Below are 16018 nucleotides of genomic sequence, written 5' to 3' on the forward strand. Positions count from 1 at the left end.
GCGCATCCCCAGAAGTTTGTAAGACAACAAAACAACAGGTTTACGCTAGAGAAATGCAAATTTTCGTTAAGACTTTGACCGGCAAGACTATCACGCTAGAAGTTGAGTCTTCTGACACAATCGATAACGTTAAATCGAAGATTCAAGATAAGGAAGGTATTCCTCCTGACCAACAAAGACTCATTTTTGCTGGTAAGCAGTTAGAGGACGGTAGAACGTTATCTGACTACAACATTCAGAAGGAGTCTACTTTGCACTTGGTCCTGAGACTGAGAGGTGGTATGCAAATTTTCGTCAAAACCTTGACGGGGAAGACGATCACCTTGGAGGTCGAATCTTCTGACACTATCGATAATGTCAAATCGAAGATTCAAGACAAGGAGGGAATTCCTCCTGACCAGCAAAGACTCATCTTTGCAGGTAAGCAATTGGAGGATGGTAGAACGTTATCTGACTACAATATCCAGAAGGAATCTACTTTACATTTGGTTTTGAGATTGAGAGGTGGTATGCAAATTTTCGTCAAAACCTTGACGGGGAAGACAATCACCTTGGAGGTCGAATCTTCTGACACTATCGATAATGTCAAATCGAAGATACAGGACAAGGAAGGTATTCCTCCTGACCAACAAAGACTCATTTTTGCTGGTAAGCAATTGGAGGACGGCAGAACGTTATCTGATTACAATATTCAAAAGGAATCTACTTTACATTTGGTTTTGAGATTGAGAGGTGGTATGCAGATTTTCGTCAAGACCTTGACGGGAAAGACTATCACCCTTGAAGTTGAGTCTTCTGACACCATCGATAACGTTAAGTCCAAAATTCAGGACAAGGAGGGTATTCCACCTGATCAACAGAGATTGATTTTCGCTGGCAAACAACTCGAAGATGGTAGAACGTTATCCGATTACAACATCCAGAAGGAATCTACTCTCCATTTGGTTTTGAGATTGAGAGGTGGTATGCAGATTTTTGTTAAAACTCTTACGGGCAAAACTATCACCCTTGAAGTTGAGTCCTCTGACACGATTGACAATGTGAAATCGAAGATTCAGGATAAAGAGGGTATTCCACCTGATCAACAAAGACTTATCTTTGCAGGTAAGCAGTTAGAAGATGGTAGAACGTTATCCGATTACAACATCCAGAAGGAATCTACTCTCCATTTGGTTTTGAGACTCAGAGGTGGTTTCTGAATATGTACTGGTATAACAATGAGATAACGATTTATCGCAACTTACATATCTGTAGTAATAACACTTCATTTGTTTAGTGCTTTGCTAATTTCCATGTTGATGATGGAGTTAATTTCTAAAGAGGCCATTTCTTCAAGTTTGTCGTTACAGCTTTCAGAAACTGTGGGACAAACTTTCGCAAACTCGCTGGTAGCCCTAATGAATGCAATCAAAACATTTTGAAGATTATCTCTGTTAGCACAATTTGTGGAAAGAGTGTTCCAAATCTCAGACATTTGCCTCTTCAAATCATCGTCCAAAAGCTCAAATGTTTTCAAGAGTTTTGTGAAACCTTCGATAACAACCAACTGAGTTTTATAGGTTTGTTGGAAACGATCATCGTCGAAATACTCGACTAGATTTTTCATGATGTGCTCACAGAGCTTTCGGTTGGGCTCGGCTGAATTCAATGCGCTCAATTGGTTTTCAAGTAGCTGGATCTTCATTTCTTCCAATCGAGCGTCTTTAGCTTTTTTATTCAACTTTGCTTTATCGTCTTCCGAATCTGTATCCATATCCGACTCATTTTTTGGTTTTGGTTGAATGAAAGAGTCAATCAAATCCAAATATTCCTCGTACATTTCCGCATCAGGGAAAGTACCCAAGAAAATACCCAGCGATTGTACGCTGTGAATGGCGTACTCTCTGTTTTTTCGTCCAGCTTCAATTAAGACACAACGCTTAACCTGATCAAAAGTCTCTGAGTTTTCTGCCTCATGGAGAAAATTCGGGGTCTTTGTTGCCAAGAGAACCAGAGATCTCAACAGATTCTCCTTACCTTTGTAAGACCTGCCCCTAAGAGAAACAATTAGGATTTCATAAAGCTGATTTAAATAGTTGCTCAAAGAGCTAATCTCTGGTCCCAATTTGTCCACTATCTCAATAATTGAAAGTGCAATACTCTGCCTAATCTGTAAATCTGTAGAGTTAATGTTGAGCATAATAAGCTCAATGATTTCTTTAAGATAGAGCTTGATTGGTCCACTTCCTCCAGAGGAAGAGTCTTCCCACGCTTTAGTGAATAAATCGGAGACCTCCTGGACAGGATCATGTTTTCCAACAAAGATCAAGGGAAGATAGCTGACAGCAATTGACTGAAATCTATCACCAGAGTACTTTGAAATGGATTCCGAAGCGTTGGCGGAAAGCAGTTTAAGTTTTTCGTTATCACCGGCTTCAAAATAGTAGGCTTTCAACTTCTTCGCCAAACTATCGATTTTTTTCAGTGAAGCTATACGGACACAGTATCCAGCAGAGATTGCGAAAGACTTTGACACAGTTTCATTTCTGTCTTTAAGTTGACTCATGCAAATTTTGAGAAGGTCATCCCCATATTTTTGCGAAATAATGTAGTGCCTTGTGATTAGACTGATGATAATTTTCGATCCTGTCACTTTGGAGGGCAATCCAACAGACTTTTTCACTGCATCTGAAAGATGAATAATAAAATCGGCCATCAAGCCTTCGTCCAAGAGATTCATCAACCGTTCAATTGCTTCCATTAGAGGGGAGCTACTAAGAGCGGCAAGTCTTTGAGAATCAATATCGTCTGATTTTATATTATACTTGTCCGCATTTAACGCGAGATAATTGGCGATTTGAGGTTCGATAGATGACATCATCATCGTCAATTGCTCAATCAGGTCGCAAATGTAAGGTTTCAGCAAGATTGATGATGACTTGGCAAGCTTTATAATGATTTGCAGAGCAAAATTCTTCACTTCATCGGAATCATTCAACAAACCATTTGACCCTAGAAGGAAAGGCACTAGCTGAGATAAAATCTTTGATTCATTCGAGGTTTGATGATCAACATTTGAGATCTTATTGACCATCGTCGTTGCAAGATACCGGGTCAGCGAGTTTGCCTCCACGCGCACACTCTCTTTGATATCGTCCATAACTCTGAAAGCCATAGTCCAGATCTTTTCCAAATAAGTCTCATATTCTTCGAATGATACATGGCGAAGTAAATCCTGAATGGCAGCCGTTGAAGCCTGTCTCACTCTCCATTCTCGATTGCCCATATTTGTAAGAAGATCCCTCAAAATGGTCTCGAAGTTGTCGGTGATCACTTTCGAATTTGGAAGCAGAGAGTTCCATATATCATTCATGGTTTTGGCAACTGATGGACTTGGATCAAATCTATATCTAAACAGCTTTGGGATCAGTCTGGATGACAGCCTTTGATCATTGGCAATTAGAGCCTCCAATTTGGATTTGTCTAAAATTGCGCCCAGACCAAATGCGATACCTTTTCTAGATGACCACAAAGCAGAACTTTTGGCAATGGACATGAATTTGTAGACCAAGCTGGGATCTCCAACTTCAGAAGCAAGATTCAAAACGTCTTTGTAAGTAGACACGGAGCTATCACCCGTATTTAAAACCCCAGGATCGAATAGTTCAGTTTCTTCATGAAGATATCCACTGGTGACCGATTTTCGGGAGTCAGTGAACGAGCTGAGCAAATTATGCGTTAGCGTATCTTTCAGCTCTGCATCCCCCATTTCATAAACTAAACTCAAACCTCTTGATGCCGACTCCTGTATAATTTCGTCCTTGTCTGCCAGAAACCTCAGGAATGAGCGTTGGAGGAGGCTTAAGTTATTTTGTAGGGGTTCAAGATGTCCACAATGCTGAACAAGTGATAAGAGCCAAATACATCCTGCTCTTTTCAAAGCAGGCTTCGTATCTTCGCAAGCCTCAATGATTGTGTCCAGTATGATAGGCACTCTAGACACATCATGTTCTAATGGAGGACTCACAGATTCTTCTCTGATATCCAACTTGTTCATTACCACTTTGGAGTGAACGCCTGCAGCAAGGATGCTAAACGCTTCCCCCGCCGTGAAGTGAAAATCGGTCTGCTTTGAAGTATAAGTCCCATACAGCGCAGACTCGATCAGAGGCAAAAACTCTGTATCTGAGCGTAGCAATGAAAGGCTCACACAAGAGATAGCGATAGTAGCTTTTTCGTTAAGCTTTTTGACGAGGGGCAGCAACAGTTTAATAAACTTGCTCTTGTACGACTTTACTTTTGATGACAAAGTCAGGATTGGTCCCAGACACCCAAACAAAGCCAGCTGTGACAAGCTTTCAAAGCCTTCTCTTTGAATCTTCGAAGATGAAGAGCTGAGGGAATTTTCTATTTTCATCAGAACTTCATCAAACAGGTCGGTGGAAACAACTTTTAGTTTTCCATGTAAAACCAACTGGGAAATCAAAAACGAACAAGCCATGATTTGATCATCGCTCAACAAGCCAGTCAAGAGAGACTTCAAATCCTGCTCCTCTAAGGTATCCTGAGAAGCAATGATAGCCAAACACTTCGAAACGTACAATAGTACCTCGTCCGAAATCGACGTAGTGAGCATGGATTTGAGTTGATTAACTGAAAAGGCCGTACTGGAAAATGCTTGCCGAGGACTGGATATAAGAATCTGATACAATTGTCTACCTGCTTCCAAACTTGACTCAGCGACAAAAACATCGAGCTGCATCTTCAAGTATACAGAGAGAAGGGATGGACCCGAATCCGTCCGTAAGGACTTATCATCTAGACGCTGCAATTCTTTGACGAGTAGGCTTTTCACTTTTTCATCGTAATCTAATGCATTTTCGAGTCGAATTTCCCACTGCTGATCAGGAACAATAACTGTGACGCATCCTCTGAGAGCTTGCATCACAAGACACCTCCAGGCAAAGGTCATTAGCTTACCAATGTTAACGTGATCAATGTGTTGAACTTCTTGAATTATGGATTCGAAATCAGGAAACTCCACGGTTAGTTTACAGTCTGAAGACTTTATGTTCTGTATCAAAGAAAAGTAATAAGGATGCAATCCTTTTGATGCTTCCTCTAAGGTTTCAGGTTTATCAAATTGAGTTTGCGCAAGAACATCCAAGATTCTGGCCTTCGCATCATTGAATGGGAAACAGGCATTCACCAGTTTCACTGCCGCATAGCGACAACTCAAAATGTTGTCCCTCGTTTCGAATGTGGGCATTTGCTTGATATAGGAAGCAAATATCTCCATGAGCTTGTGCTTCTCGTCAGATGGTAATTTTAGCAACGAAGGGGATAAAGCGGAAAATGCGTCTTGAATACTGGATATAAGGTCAGGAGAGTCTCGCTCCATCATTCGAAATAAGAAGTCGACAAATGTACAGTCTTCCTGATTTTTAACTCTTCGTAAAACCACTGCCAAAGCCTCGTACTGAAAACGACGTTGCGTTGTGTTCGTTGTGTTGTTCGTTACATCTTCTTTTGCGAGATTGTTCTTTAACTGAATGGCAATAGTCCTGCAAAGAGTTTCGTCTTGCATAGTTTTATTTTTCAACATGGCAGTTGATAGCCATTTGATGAATTTGATTGTCGAGTGTTTCAACCTTGAATAGTCAGACTCCAGTCCAAGCGAGCATAATTGAGCAGCTTTGGGAGAGGAAGCTGCCAAATGCGACTGACTGCAAAAATTCATAATTTTCTCTTGTAAATACAAGGAGGCAGGAGGCCGATCGCTATCGCCTATGAATAAATCTATCAACTGGTCGACCAGTGGTTTACTTTCATAGTCTACCTTGATTCTCTTTAAAAATGATTGGGCATCATTGGCAAGTGACGTTGAGGTATCTGCTGAAGCAATGATTGCAATCAACGTGGCAGAATTGGAAAAAACTGCCTCAGAAAACCTTAATATAGCTTTTTTGTAAATCGTCAAAGTGCCCAGATCAAACGTAGCGCCTGCCTGATAGGTAAAAAAAGAGACAGACGAACTTGAAAGACCAGGAAACGTAAGATCTTGAGGAATATTGTGAGATTCATCAGGAAGCACTGGACCCATCAGCATGAATTCCGAAAACTTGGTGATGAGGAAAGTCTGATCCGAATCGTTGACATTCCAAGAGGAGAGGTACGAATCCTTATGTGAGTCATCTGCGTGCCAATCTAGGAGTAGCTTGCAAAGAACATTAAACATTCTAGAGGCAATTGCATCCTTCATCGTCGAAATGCCATCTATTATTAAAGGTATCAGTTCAAGTCTTTCTCTCTCTGAAAGGCGAGGCAATCCTTTAGAGATAAAGAGTATTGTATAAGACTGAACCACTGTAGGATCCACACTTGCTGCCACATTGGGTGATTTGACTTGGCTCAAAAGATTCCTTATAGGAAGTTTGACATGTGAAGTGTTTATTCTGGTGAGTAGATACTTCACAATTTTGTTGATCTGAGTCTTAACTGCAACATCAGAGGACGAAAATTTGAGGAGAATAGGAGCCAAGTATAAATTCAAAGCACTTTCAAATTTCTCGTCTGTATCTGCCAATGCTAATCGCAGCTCTACCTTCTCGACAAGTGCCAATTCGTTACTCATGACAGATAAAGTTGTAGACCGAGAAAAAATACCAAAGGCAAATAAATTATGCCGAACACTACGGCTCTGAGTTTAAAGTTGGATCAGGGCAGTGCAGATAAAAGAGTTAGTTTTTCGAAGGCTCGGGGAAACAAAAAAATATCCCGGCAAAGAGATTGGGTGTACTACACATAATCTAAGTAGTGAAATGTTCAAGGTGCCTTACAAAAGCCGTAACCTAGTGGTTCTCGATTGGAATAGAAGTTCCTGATCTTCTATTCTCTCTCATTCCCACACTTGATACCCGATTGCAATCTTGTGTCCTGCAAAAGGTAGGAGTTGCACATGTAACATGGCGTATTTAACCAATGTAGGGGAGCTGCGCCCGTATATTATATTGGAGATCCCGCTCACATTATCACACAATCAGATCTGAACAATGGATGCATATGGAATCTAGTATATGCAATATCTAAATTCTTGTTAAAAAAAAATATCCTGTACACAACTCAAACATCATTAAGTCAAAATGAGCATTGGCCTGATAGCTTAATTTGGTTGCCCAAACAACAGACAAGAGAATATGCAGGTAAACTTGTCCCAGTATCATTTTGTTTCTGATACTGTGGCGTTTAAATTAACCTTCTTTCTCCAATGCATTTAGCGTGTTTGTTTGTGTGCTGTATACACATCTGGAGTACAGAATTATGTTGTCAGGTGTGAGCTTTGCGTTCAGTACACTCGTGCTCAGATCAAAGTGAAATCTTACAGCTGAAGCCGTGACCTAGACACAACTGATATTCTAGTACCGAGCGGTACGATTTTGCGTAAACACGTGTTCGGGAGACTACGATGCATCACTAACTGGTGTCTCAGATCTTCGTCTTAGATCTGCCATTAGATCGAGCGTTTTTTGTAAACAAAGCCTTTTCTGCTTGATCCAAAACTTTGTGGTACACGATCCACATTATCAGATACCACATTTCACACATATTGCACACTGTAAGAAGGGAAAAAGCCATGGGTATAATTTCGTGCATTCTGTCATTGGGAGATCACGTTCTTGTTCTTTTGTTCCATCAAGATTCTTGTGGGAGAACTCTCTTCTGGAGTTTTAATCTTTAGTCGATTAGCTTTAAAGAAAGACCAGAGAGGCTTAAATTTGATAATCGGGTTTGCATTCTTCTACTAATCAGCTATATCTTCTTATTGCACAACATCTAAGTCAGTAATCTTACTTTCAAGCGCTTGAATTTCTGCAAAGTGGTATAACTAGGTATTGCAAATTACTAAGATGGAGGGCATTGACGAAAGCAGTATTCAGCTTTTCAAGAACTCCGAAATTGAGAAACATACAGAATTGCAGCCAATGGCCGATAACGGGCTCTTAAGATCAGAGAACTTGAGATTCCATAGCGATAGTGGTAGCGAGCAGTCATCGGACTACTCAGAGGGTGCATCCTCTTGTGGTGAAGATGATGAGCTTGAAGAGGAAGATCTCAATTCCCAGCAACAACCACTGACACGTTCTGATGAGCAAGCTACTGGAAAATCAGAGAACACAAACGTCTCGTATGAAGATGACAGTTTCAGTAAGGAAACTGAAAGCTCTTCGGCCGAAAGAGGGCGTCCTTCAGCTTGTGTTTTTGTGGCCAGTTTATCATCCAACTTGTCGGATGATATCCTTTGCCAATCGGTGAGCAACCATTTCAAGCAATGGGGCACCATTTCATTAGTGAAAGTGTTAAGAGATCCTGCTAACAGGCCATATGCTTTCGTTCAGTATACCAAGGAAGAGGATGCGAAACGCGCAATTGTAGAAGGCCAACACTCTTTGTTGAATGGGAGAACCATCAGATGTGAAAAAGCTCGAGTTAACCGCACCCTTTACATCGAGACTACAAATAAGGCGTTGCCAGAATCTTCAATAAGGTCCTTTTTGGAAAAGTATGGAGAGATTGAAAGGTTGGTTTCTGTGGACGAGAAGTCAAATCTAGTTGATCTACATACAGGGTCGCATTCTTATTGGTTTTGCAAGTTTGTGTACCGTCAGGATGCAATTAGCGCGTATGCAAATCTTAAAGTCAAACCATTTTGGAATGTTGAATGGGCGCAAAATCTTGAAGATGAATCAAGTGACACTCCTGAAGTGACAATTGACAAGTATTCCATTTTTGTTGGCCAGCTAGATCCAAGAATTAACAGGGATGAACTTATTGAAAGATTCGAGCAACATGGTAAAATCAAAGAGGCCATCTTGGTCAACAGGCCATTGAATAACTTTGCTTTTGTAAAATTTGAAACCAGGAAAGCTGCTGCATCTGCAGTTGAAAGAGAGAACCATTCAATGTTCAAGTTCAAGACCATACATGTGCAATACCGTGAGATGTACAACAATTACAAAAACAAATATTCAAACGAAAGCGGACCGAAATTGAATTTGGCTCCACCACCTGTGAGTTTCAGAAGAAGACATTGTTACAATTCAAGCAGCGGCAACAACAACAACAATCATAACTTCACGGGAAATAAGACTAAAAAAGCTCCTACTTTTTACCGGCCGCGGTTTGGTAGCTTCAGTGGTTTTCCCGAACAAGAAATGCAACCGTTTTCTTCATTCAAGAGAAATAATATATCTAACCCGCCACCACTGAGGAGGTTTTCATTTGGGGATCACGTTTCACCGGCAGGTTCATCAGGAAAGGCTTACAAGAATTCCTATGATTTTGTCGGTGCTGGTGCAACTCGCAAAAACACTAACGGTGCCACTAAGGGCACTAAAGCATCTGGTCCTCAAGCGGAGGATGCAGATGCCATCCTTAGTGACGAGGAACGGCTATCAAATAACGGGATGACAAGAATTGAAGAGAATGACGATGCCACTGTGGGCCGTAATACCCATACCGCATATTCATCAACTACCAATGGAGCTTCCAAAACGACTTATTCGTACACATCCGTCGACGTGGACGAGTACTCCCCTAAGTTCCCTCCAGTGCATCCAATGGTCGAATCCCAAACAATTCCTAAGATGGGAAGTGCCGGAGGACCTAGCTATTATCAGTCACCAGCACCATACTATTACCTTGTCCCAACGAAGGACATTGGCGGTTACATGGGCAATACAATTTCTTCTGGGGTCCACAATCCAGCAATCATGGGAGTTCCTGGAAATGGTGCTGGAATCCAGGGAGTTGGGGGACCTCCAGCAACCGGATATTATTACACCTATGCCCCATATGATCCAAACGCCAGTCCTTCACTCTACCCCTGCTACATGTACTATAATCCAAATCCGGCCCCTGGCACGCCGACAGAACAAAACCAGGGATATTTCTCCGAAACATACGATCAGAAGTTTTCAACCGTTTGATATGAAAACTTGAGATTTAATGATTGCTACAAATTGTGTTATGTCCGATGGTAGCTATTGCAAGCTCCGTTTTTTTGTTTTTTTCTTGCAATTCATTGCAATTTAGGTTCATTTTTCTTCGTTTTATTGATTGTGTATTTGCTGATATTGTTATAATTTTTATGGTTGAGGAAAAAGCTAGAGTGTGTAGCCAGGATTCGCATCACATATAAGCCAAACCATTAACGGGACATCCATTATTGAACTTCCCAGAAGCAAGGCTGTGCAAGTTTAGAGAAAAAATTAATGTGACAATAAAGTATCATAAAAATGCCCCAGTTCTATCATTTTGGATTTGATAAAGCTCCCAATCCCGTGGGGTCTAAAGCTCTGGAAAAAATTCAGAGGCCTCAGAAGAAGGCTTACGATTTGGAACATGCTGATTTGAAGCCTCTTAAGTTCCCGAATTTTATTAGTCTACGAGATATAGTTCCCATCAGCGGATTCGACACAGTGTCGTTGCATGGTAGTAAATCGAAAGAGGACGGCAGCGAATTAATAAGCCCTGAAGAAGACTCTCAATTCAACAGCGAGGATTACGAGTTCAAGCATTATATCACCCTTAATTTATTTCACGACGACACTGACCCAATGAAAAGTCTTCTCACAGTTGGAGTTGAAGGTCTTCCAGATTATCTTCTTCATTCCAATTATCTCACAGACGATCTATTGACTTACACAGTGACTGAGCTCCTCACATCGGTGTCAGTCAAAGTGAATCACGATAATGTGCATATTAACACCAAATTCAGCTGGACTGCGCTCAATAACGACACCATCAACTCCAAAATAATATTCATCGAATTTCATGACCTCTTGACCCTGTATTTGTTTGAGAAAATGGTGAACAGTGAGAATATAAAGGTCCGTCTGAAACAGACTGCACGCATGGCATGTGAGAAGTTGGCGGATAGCATTGAAATCACAGAGATTGACTCTTTCAAGTTCAACGAACGATTGAGTCAGATCGAAAAACATGAGACTCTACGAAAAAGGGGGACGCAAAATATCAATGGACAAGACCAAGTATATATAGTGGATTCCAAAGATCTTGAAGACGTTCCTCCAGATATGCTTGATCTGGTCAAGCAGAATTTGATCGATTTTAGAATGAGAGTGTTGTACTTGGAAAGTCAGAAGAAAGAGCAGCAAATGATTAGGGACAAACAATTGAGCAAGATGAAGTTGCGTAGAATGCTGCCCACGAGCAATGATAGGACGGACGACGAGTCTGACGATGAGATACAGGACGATGGAATTGACGATGAGGAATTCAAGAATCAGCAGGAGACGCAGGCACAGATAAGGGCAGAAAAAACCTTTTTGATGCGGATACAGCAGACACGAAAGCGCGATGAGGCACGTTTGAAATCCATAGAAGCTTTCCACAAGAACATTGAACACCATGCATATGAAACAGAGTACGTTGTTAGCGCTCGGAAACGCTTCCTGGACAGTTTTGTCAGCGGAATTAAGGACGCTTCGAACAAGATCGATCAGAATTTCAGCTACTATGTGAACCATAGCAATTACCTTGCTTTCCGGAGCAAGAAGAAACAAGAGGAGGAGCGAATGGACGCTATAGACAGAGATGAGGAAGCAAAGGAACGTGACGCAACTGCCGAGCAAGAAGAGTTCATGGCCTCGTTCACAAAGAAATCGGTCAAGATTTCACTTCGTAAGAAGGGGGAGGCGCCTGCTCTATCGGAAGAACAGGTGGAAAAGGTCCGGCGCAAAGCAGAAGAGGTTCTTGAAGAGTTTCTTGGTGTTAGAGAGGAGTCGCTGGTGGATTTCATTGTCAGCTTCGTTTCCAACAATTACTACCGTGGCAAGGATAATGACGAATATCGCGCGTTTGTGTCAGAGTTGGCCGAAACCTTGGATGAGGACGCAGAAACTGCTGTGGATCAGGTGTATAAATGTATCACGTAAGCCAAACAATAAATAGACAGAAAAAGTTGGTTTGAGGGTAAAATGAATGAGAGCGTGGGGAAGAAGTGCGGGCCATTCTTCCTCGAGCGTACGATAGCCGGGTCTGAGGCAGTCATTGCTTATTTCTCTGACTTCCGAGTCCGCGTAATGGTTTATGATTCACGATACAAAGATCTGAATCCCTTGAACACCAGATCCAAGCGCATCTTGACGAGTGCTACATGGCAGGACCTTTTAGAACCATCAGATTCCATGGACATGTTCAGCAGCGAGCCAGATTACATTAACGAAGTGTGGCAAAGCAAAGCAAAGGCACCGGAGGCAAGCAGTCTTGCCGGGCCTGGCGAAGAGCGCACCATGTACGTGAATATTGCGATCAGAAACACTTCGTTTTCTATCAATAACAAGAATAAGGTCTTTTTCGAGTCGAGTGTGTGGAGCTGCGCGGTAGTACCTGGCTGCAGGGAGTCTTGGTTCGAAGATTCTCTGCTTGTATGTCTGGAAAATGGGACGATCCTACTGTTGCGCGTAATTGTTTCTGAAGGACATTTCGAGCCAATTGTTATTCAGAGACTTCGAACAAGCAGTTTGGGGTCCTGTGACAAGACGGGCATGATTGGTTACAAAGTGACAGTGTACAAAACAGGTAAGGTGGTGGCCATTGCTGCCTTCTCCAAGGTGATACGAATAATGCGCATAGAATACGACTCGCGCGGTGTTCCGTCTTTTGGCTCGTCGCAAAACATGATCATTGGAGGAGCTCTTGTGGAAACATTGTTTATGGAGCCACTGGAGCCGGTGGACAAGGAATACATGATACTAGTTAACTTGATTTCAACAGACGAAAATATTATGAGATTGGAATACAACGAGTTTTACCAATACGATAATCCTTTGAATAGCATCAAGACTCATCCGATGTTGCTGTGGAACTTAGAGGAGGTCCCATACTTCTTAATTTCCACAAAGAACACACAATGCCTTCTGCAAGTTCAGGAAACCAAGTGCATTGTCCATGGTGTACATTATATGCTTTCACGGGACGAAGCAGATGTTACTGAACAGGCACTTCCTATGATCGGTGGAAAATACATTAAACCGAACTCTTACTATATTCCCCAGTATCCGATAACGTGCTTTCCATGCGACGACTACGAGGAAGAAATTTACGACCAGATCCTTCTGTCGACTGACGTCTCTCTTTGGCTAGTGGAAATATTTGGATCTTCGCGCAGACGAGAACGCAGAATTCGTTTTAGTGAAATGTTTGTTCAGCCGTCTGTGTTCAGTCATTTCGCCCTGGAGGAGGTTGCAGAGAAAAAGTACTCTCTGACATATTTCAACGAGCGAGGATCGGCTGAATATAAAATCATAAGCCTTGTTCCGCGTTCAAATGGCTCTGCGTTTAAGATGAAGGTGATTGAGGACAGGGGAAGTCTAATGAACTGGTTTCCGACCTTCGATTTCAAGGTGGTACCGGCACAGCGATCTAAGTTAGTCAACGCAACATCCAGCGAGGAATTATGGTGCGTTGGCCGATGCGAGTCCCGTGGCGCCTTATTTAGTATGCACAAGGGCTACAGAGCTGAAAAATCAATTCCTGAAACTGGATATAAGGATGTGACCCAAATTTATGGATTCGATCTTAGCGGCCAGCCACATTTTGTACTCTCCGGCTTTCAAGAGTCAAGGGTAATTGCTTTCATTACTGAAGGCGACTCGGGGGATATTACAGAACTGTCTCAATTTAGGACCAGCCAGCGCACTATTTATTTTGGGATGCTTCCAGAGGGCAGGTTCATTCAGATATTCGAACATGGCTGGAGGATTGGCACATTTCAATCGAGCGACTTCTTGACCACCTATGTTCACGAAAGAATAATTCTGAGTGCGGTCTGGGAGGACATAGTAGTGTTGGCATACGAATACGGTCAAGAAATGATCCAGGTTAACATCGAAGCAGTTACTGTGTCCGAAAAGCCTCTGACTGTAAGCCCAGGTATCATTGGGATCCAGCCGTCGATGATGAAGTTCATCACTAGACACAAACAACCATACTTGGCAATAGGAACCTACTCCAATAAAGTCCACTTCTATCGTCTTGAAGACCATCGGCTCCTGCTCGCTGACACACTTGACCTTTCGGGTCATATCAACGATTTCGTGACTCCACACGATATAGTGTACACTAAACACCACTGCCTCATGACATCGAAAGATGGAAGTCTTTTGCTATACAAGGATGAGAAACTGCTTTCATTACTGAAAATCGGCGAGACACCAGCTAGTATTCTCCAACAAAGCGAAAGCGAATTTTTCATTGTCACTAAAACTTTGTGGAAGCTTGACTTGACTAAATCGTGCTACCCAGAGAGAATATGGGTTGCAGAGACCATTGATAGAGGATGTCACGCGGCAGTGCTTGTTCCAATGGCACATGACGATCTGCTTCCGCAATACGAAGAGGATCAGCTTCTTGCTATTCGCGATGACGGTCTCTGCAGTCTGTTTGTGTCACGCACAATCGACTGGAGCATTAAAAAAATCAAGCTCGGCTCTACGCCTTTGAAAATGATATACTACGGGTACCACAACGTCTTTGTCGTACTGGTAGGTGGCCCTGAAAAGCTACTTTTCGTTGATCACAAAACCAAAAGAGTGGTTGCAACAGAGCAGGAAGAACAAGTCTTTGCTGAACACGAGCAGCCCTTATCAATATCCGAATGGCATGTGAAGTCTCGTAGAGTGGAAGAATACACACATAAACACCTACTTGTTGGATGCGTCGACAAAAGAGACGGGTCAGGACTTGTCAAAATCATTGAACTCAAAAAAGACAGAGATACGGTCTTACTAAAGGTACTGTACTCGTGGACCCAATCCGCCCCGGTCGCCGCAGTAGCACAGCTTCCAGACTCCGTTATTATTTATTCTGATCGCAATTCGGTGCGTCTTCGGAAATACAAGCCTTTGGAAAGTAAGCTCAGTGATACCTTTGGCCAACAGTCATTTCCATCCGAGGTCAAAGAAATTAATTGCGTTGGTAACCACGTCGCTGTGGTGACCGCTAAAGACTCGGTGTACACTTTTCATTACCTTAAAGAGTCGAATGGATCCCTTTCGCCTCATCTTAGTGATCCTGTCAGTCGCGATCTCATGGGCCACTGCATTATAAAAGATCATTTTATCATTGCTGCAGACAGGCAGCAGCAGACAATCTTGGTGATTCCAAATAACACGGACTATTATGCTAGCCTTACAACACAGGAAGTTTATGAATGGAAAACACCATTTATTCCCCGGCTGTATCAGTGCGAGTTCGAGCCCTTATGGAGGGTCTCCCAAAATGGTACAAAATTCCTGGCCATGGGACTCAATGGAGAAATCCGCATGTACTCCGAAATTACGAGAGGAACCTTCGAAAAAATACTCGAACTCAAGGCCCAACAAGCACAGAAGAATAAAGAGCGATCACCATTGCTATTGAGCGACATTGCATCTCTATGCCCAGAAGATTCTCCAATTGTCAATGTGGACTCGATTTCCGATAAATATGGAGAGATAGGCAATTTCGAGCTGGACACTTTGATTCATAGCACCATAATATAAATAGAGCCTATTTTTCAACCTCTTTTTTGATTTTGTCGAGAAGATCATTGATTCTTGGAGCCATCAAAGGTTGTCCTGTTCTTGTCTTTGCATTCTTGAGGCTCTTTGTCTTCTGTTCTCTTTGTTTCTCCTTCTCTTTCATATGCTGTAACTTTTGCCTTGTCCTCTCTATCTTTTGCAACCTACTACGTTCCTTGCGTTCCTGCTTTATTTTGATCCGTTCTTGATATGTGAGTGGTTTGGGTGGCTTCGGTTCTTCGGATTGTGTTTTTTCTTGATTTACCAACTTGAAATAGCTTCTCCTCAGATTTGCTCTGTGAGCAAGAGCCTTTTTGATTTCACGAGCTAAATGTTAGTCTACCTTTGCAAAAATACGTACTCTTTGTTTCTCTGTCATACTTCTTAGACATGATTGTAGCTATTCAGAAGTGTGAATTTAATTTTTTTTTTCTGCGGCTGAAGACTTTCTACCA

At 42.1% G+C, this 16018-nt stretch overlaps 5 protein-coding genes across 5 annotated transcripts; 4 read left to right on the plus strand and 1 right to left on the minus strand.

Annotated features, from left to right (window-relative positions):
* Positions 1-53: 53 nt before the first annotated feature.
* On the plus strand, positions 54-1199 carry KL911_003742 (uncharacterized protein; the record flags this gene model as incomplete). Its single annotated transcript, XM_043198956.1, has 1 exon — positions 54-1199. The coding sequence occupies one exon, from the start codon at positions 54-56 to the stop codon at positions 1197-1199; it is 1146 nt and encodes a 381-aa protein (XP_043053526.1).
* A 65-nt stretch (positions 1200-1264) lies between these two features.
* On the minus strand, positions 1265-6613 carry KL911_003743 (uncharacterized protein; the record flags this gene model as incomplete). The annotated part of the gene is made up of 1 exon (XM_043198957.1): positions 1265-6613. One exon carries the CDS (start codon positions 6611-6613, stop codon positions 1265-1267), a length of 5349 nt encoding a protein of 1782 aa, XP_043053527.1.
* A 1273-nt stretch (positions 6614-7886) lies between these two features.
* KL911_003744 (uncharacterized protein) lies at positions 7887-9965 on the plus strand (the record flags this gene model as incomplete). The annotated part of the gene is made up of 1 exon (XM_043198958.1): positions 7887-9965. The coding sequence occupies one exon, from the start codon at positions 7887-7889 to the stop codon at positions 9963-9965; it is 2079 nt and encodes a 692-aa protein (XP_043053528.1).
* Positions 9966-10274: 309 nt separating this feature from the next.
* Positions 10275-11936, plus strand: KL911_003745 (uncharacterized protein; the record flags this gene model as incomplete). The annotated part of the gene is made up of 1 exon (XM_043198959.1): positions 10275-11936. The coding sequence occupies one exon, from the start codon at positions 10275-10277 to the stop codon at positions 11934-11936; it is 1662 nt and encodes a 553-aa protein (XP_043053529.1).
* Positions 11937-11978: 42 nt separating this feature from the next.
* KL911_003746 (uncharacterized protein) lies at positions 11979-15545 on the plus strand (the record flags this gene model as incomplete). Its single annotated transcript, XM_043198960.1, has 1 exon — positions 11979-15545. One exon carries the CDS (start codon positions 11979-11981, stop codon positions 15543-15545), a length of 3567 nt encoding a protein of 1188 aa, XP_043053530.1.
* Positions 15546-16018: the final 473 nt, after the last annotated feature.

This window comes from Ogataea haglerorum (assembly GCF_019207285.1).
Source record: "Ogataea haglerorum isolate 81-453-3 chromosome Unknown 81-453-3_NODE_10_length_422072_cov_98.086364, whole genome shotgun sequence".
In the NCBI taxonomy this organism is placed as follows: Eukaryota; Fungi; Ascomycota; class Pichiomycetes; order Pichiales; family Pichiaceae; genus Ogataea; species Ogataea haglerorum.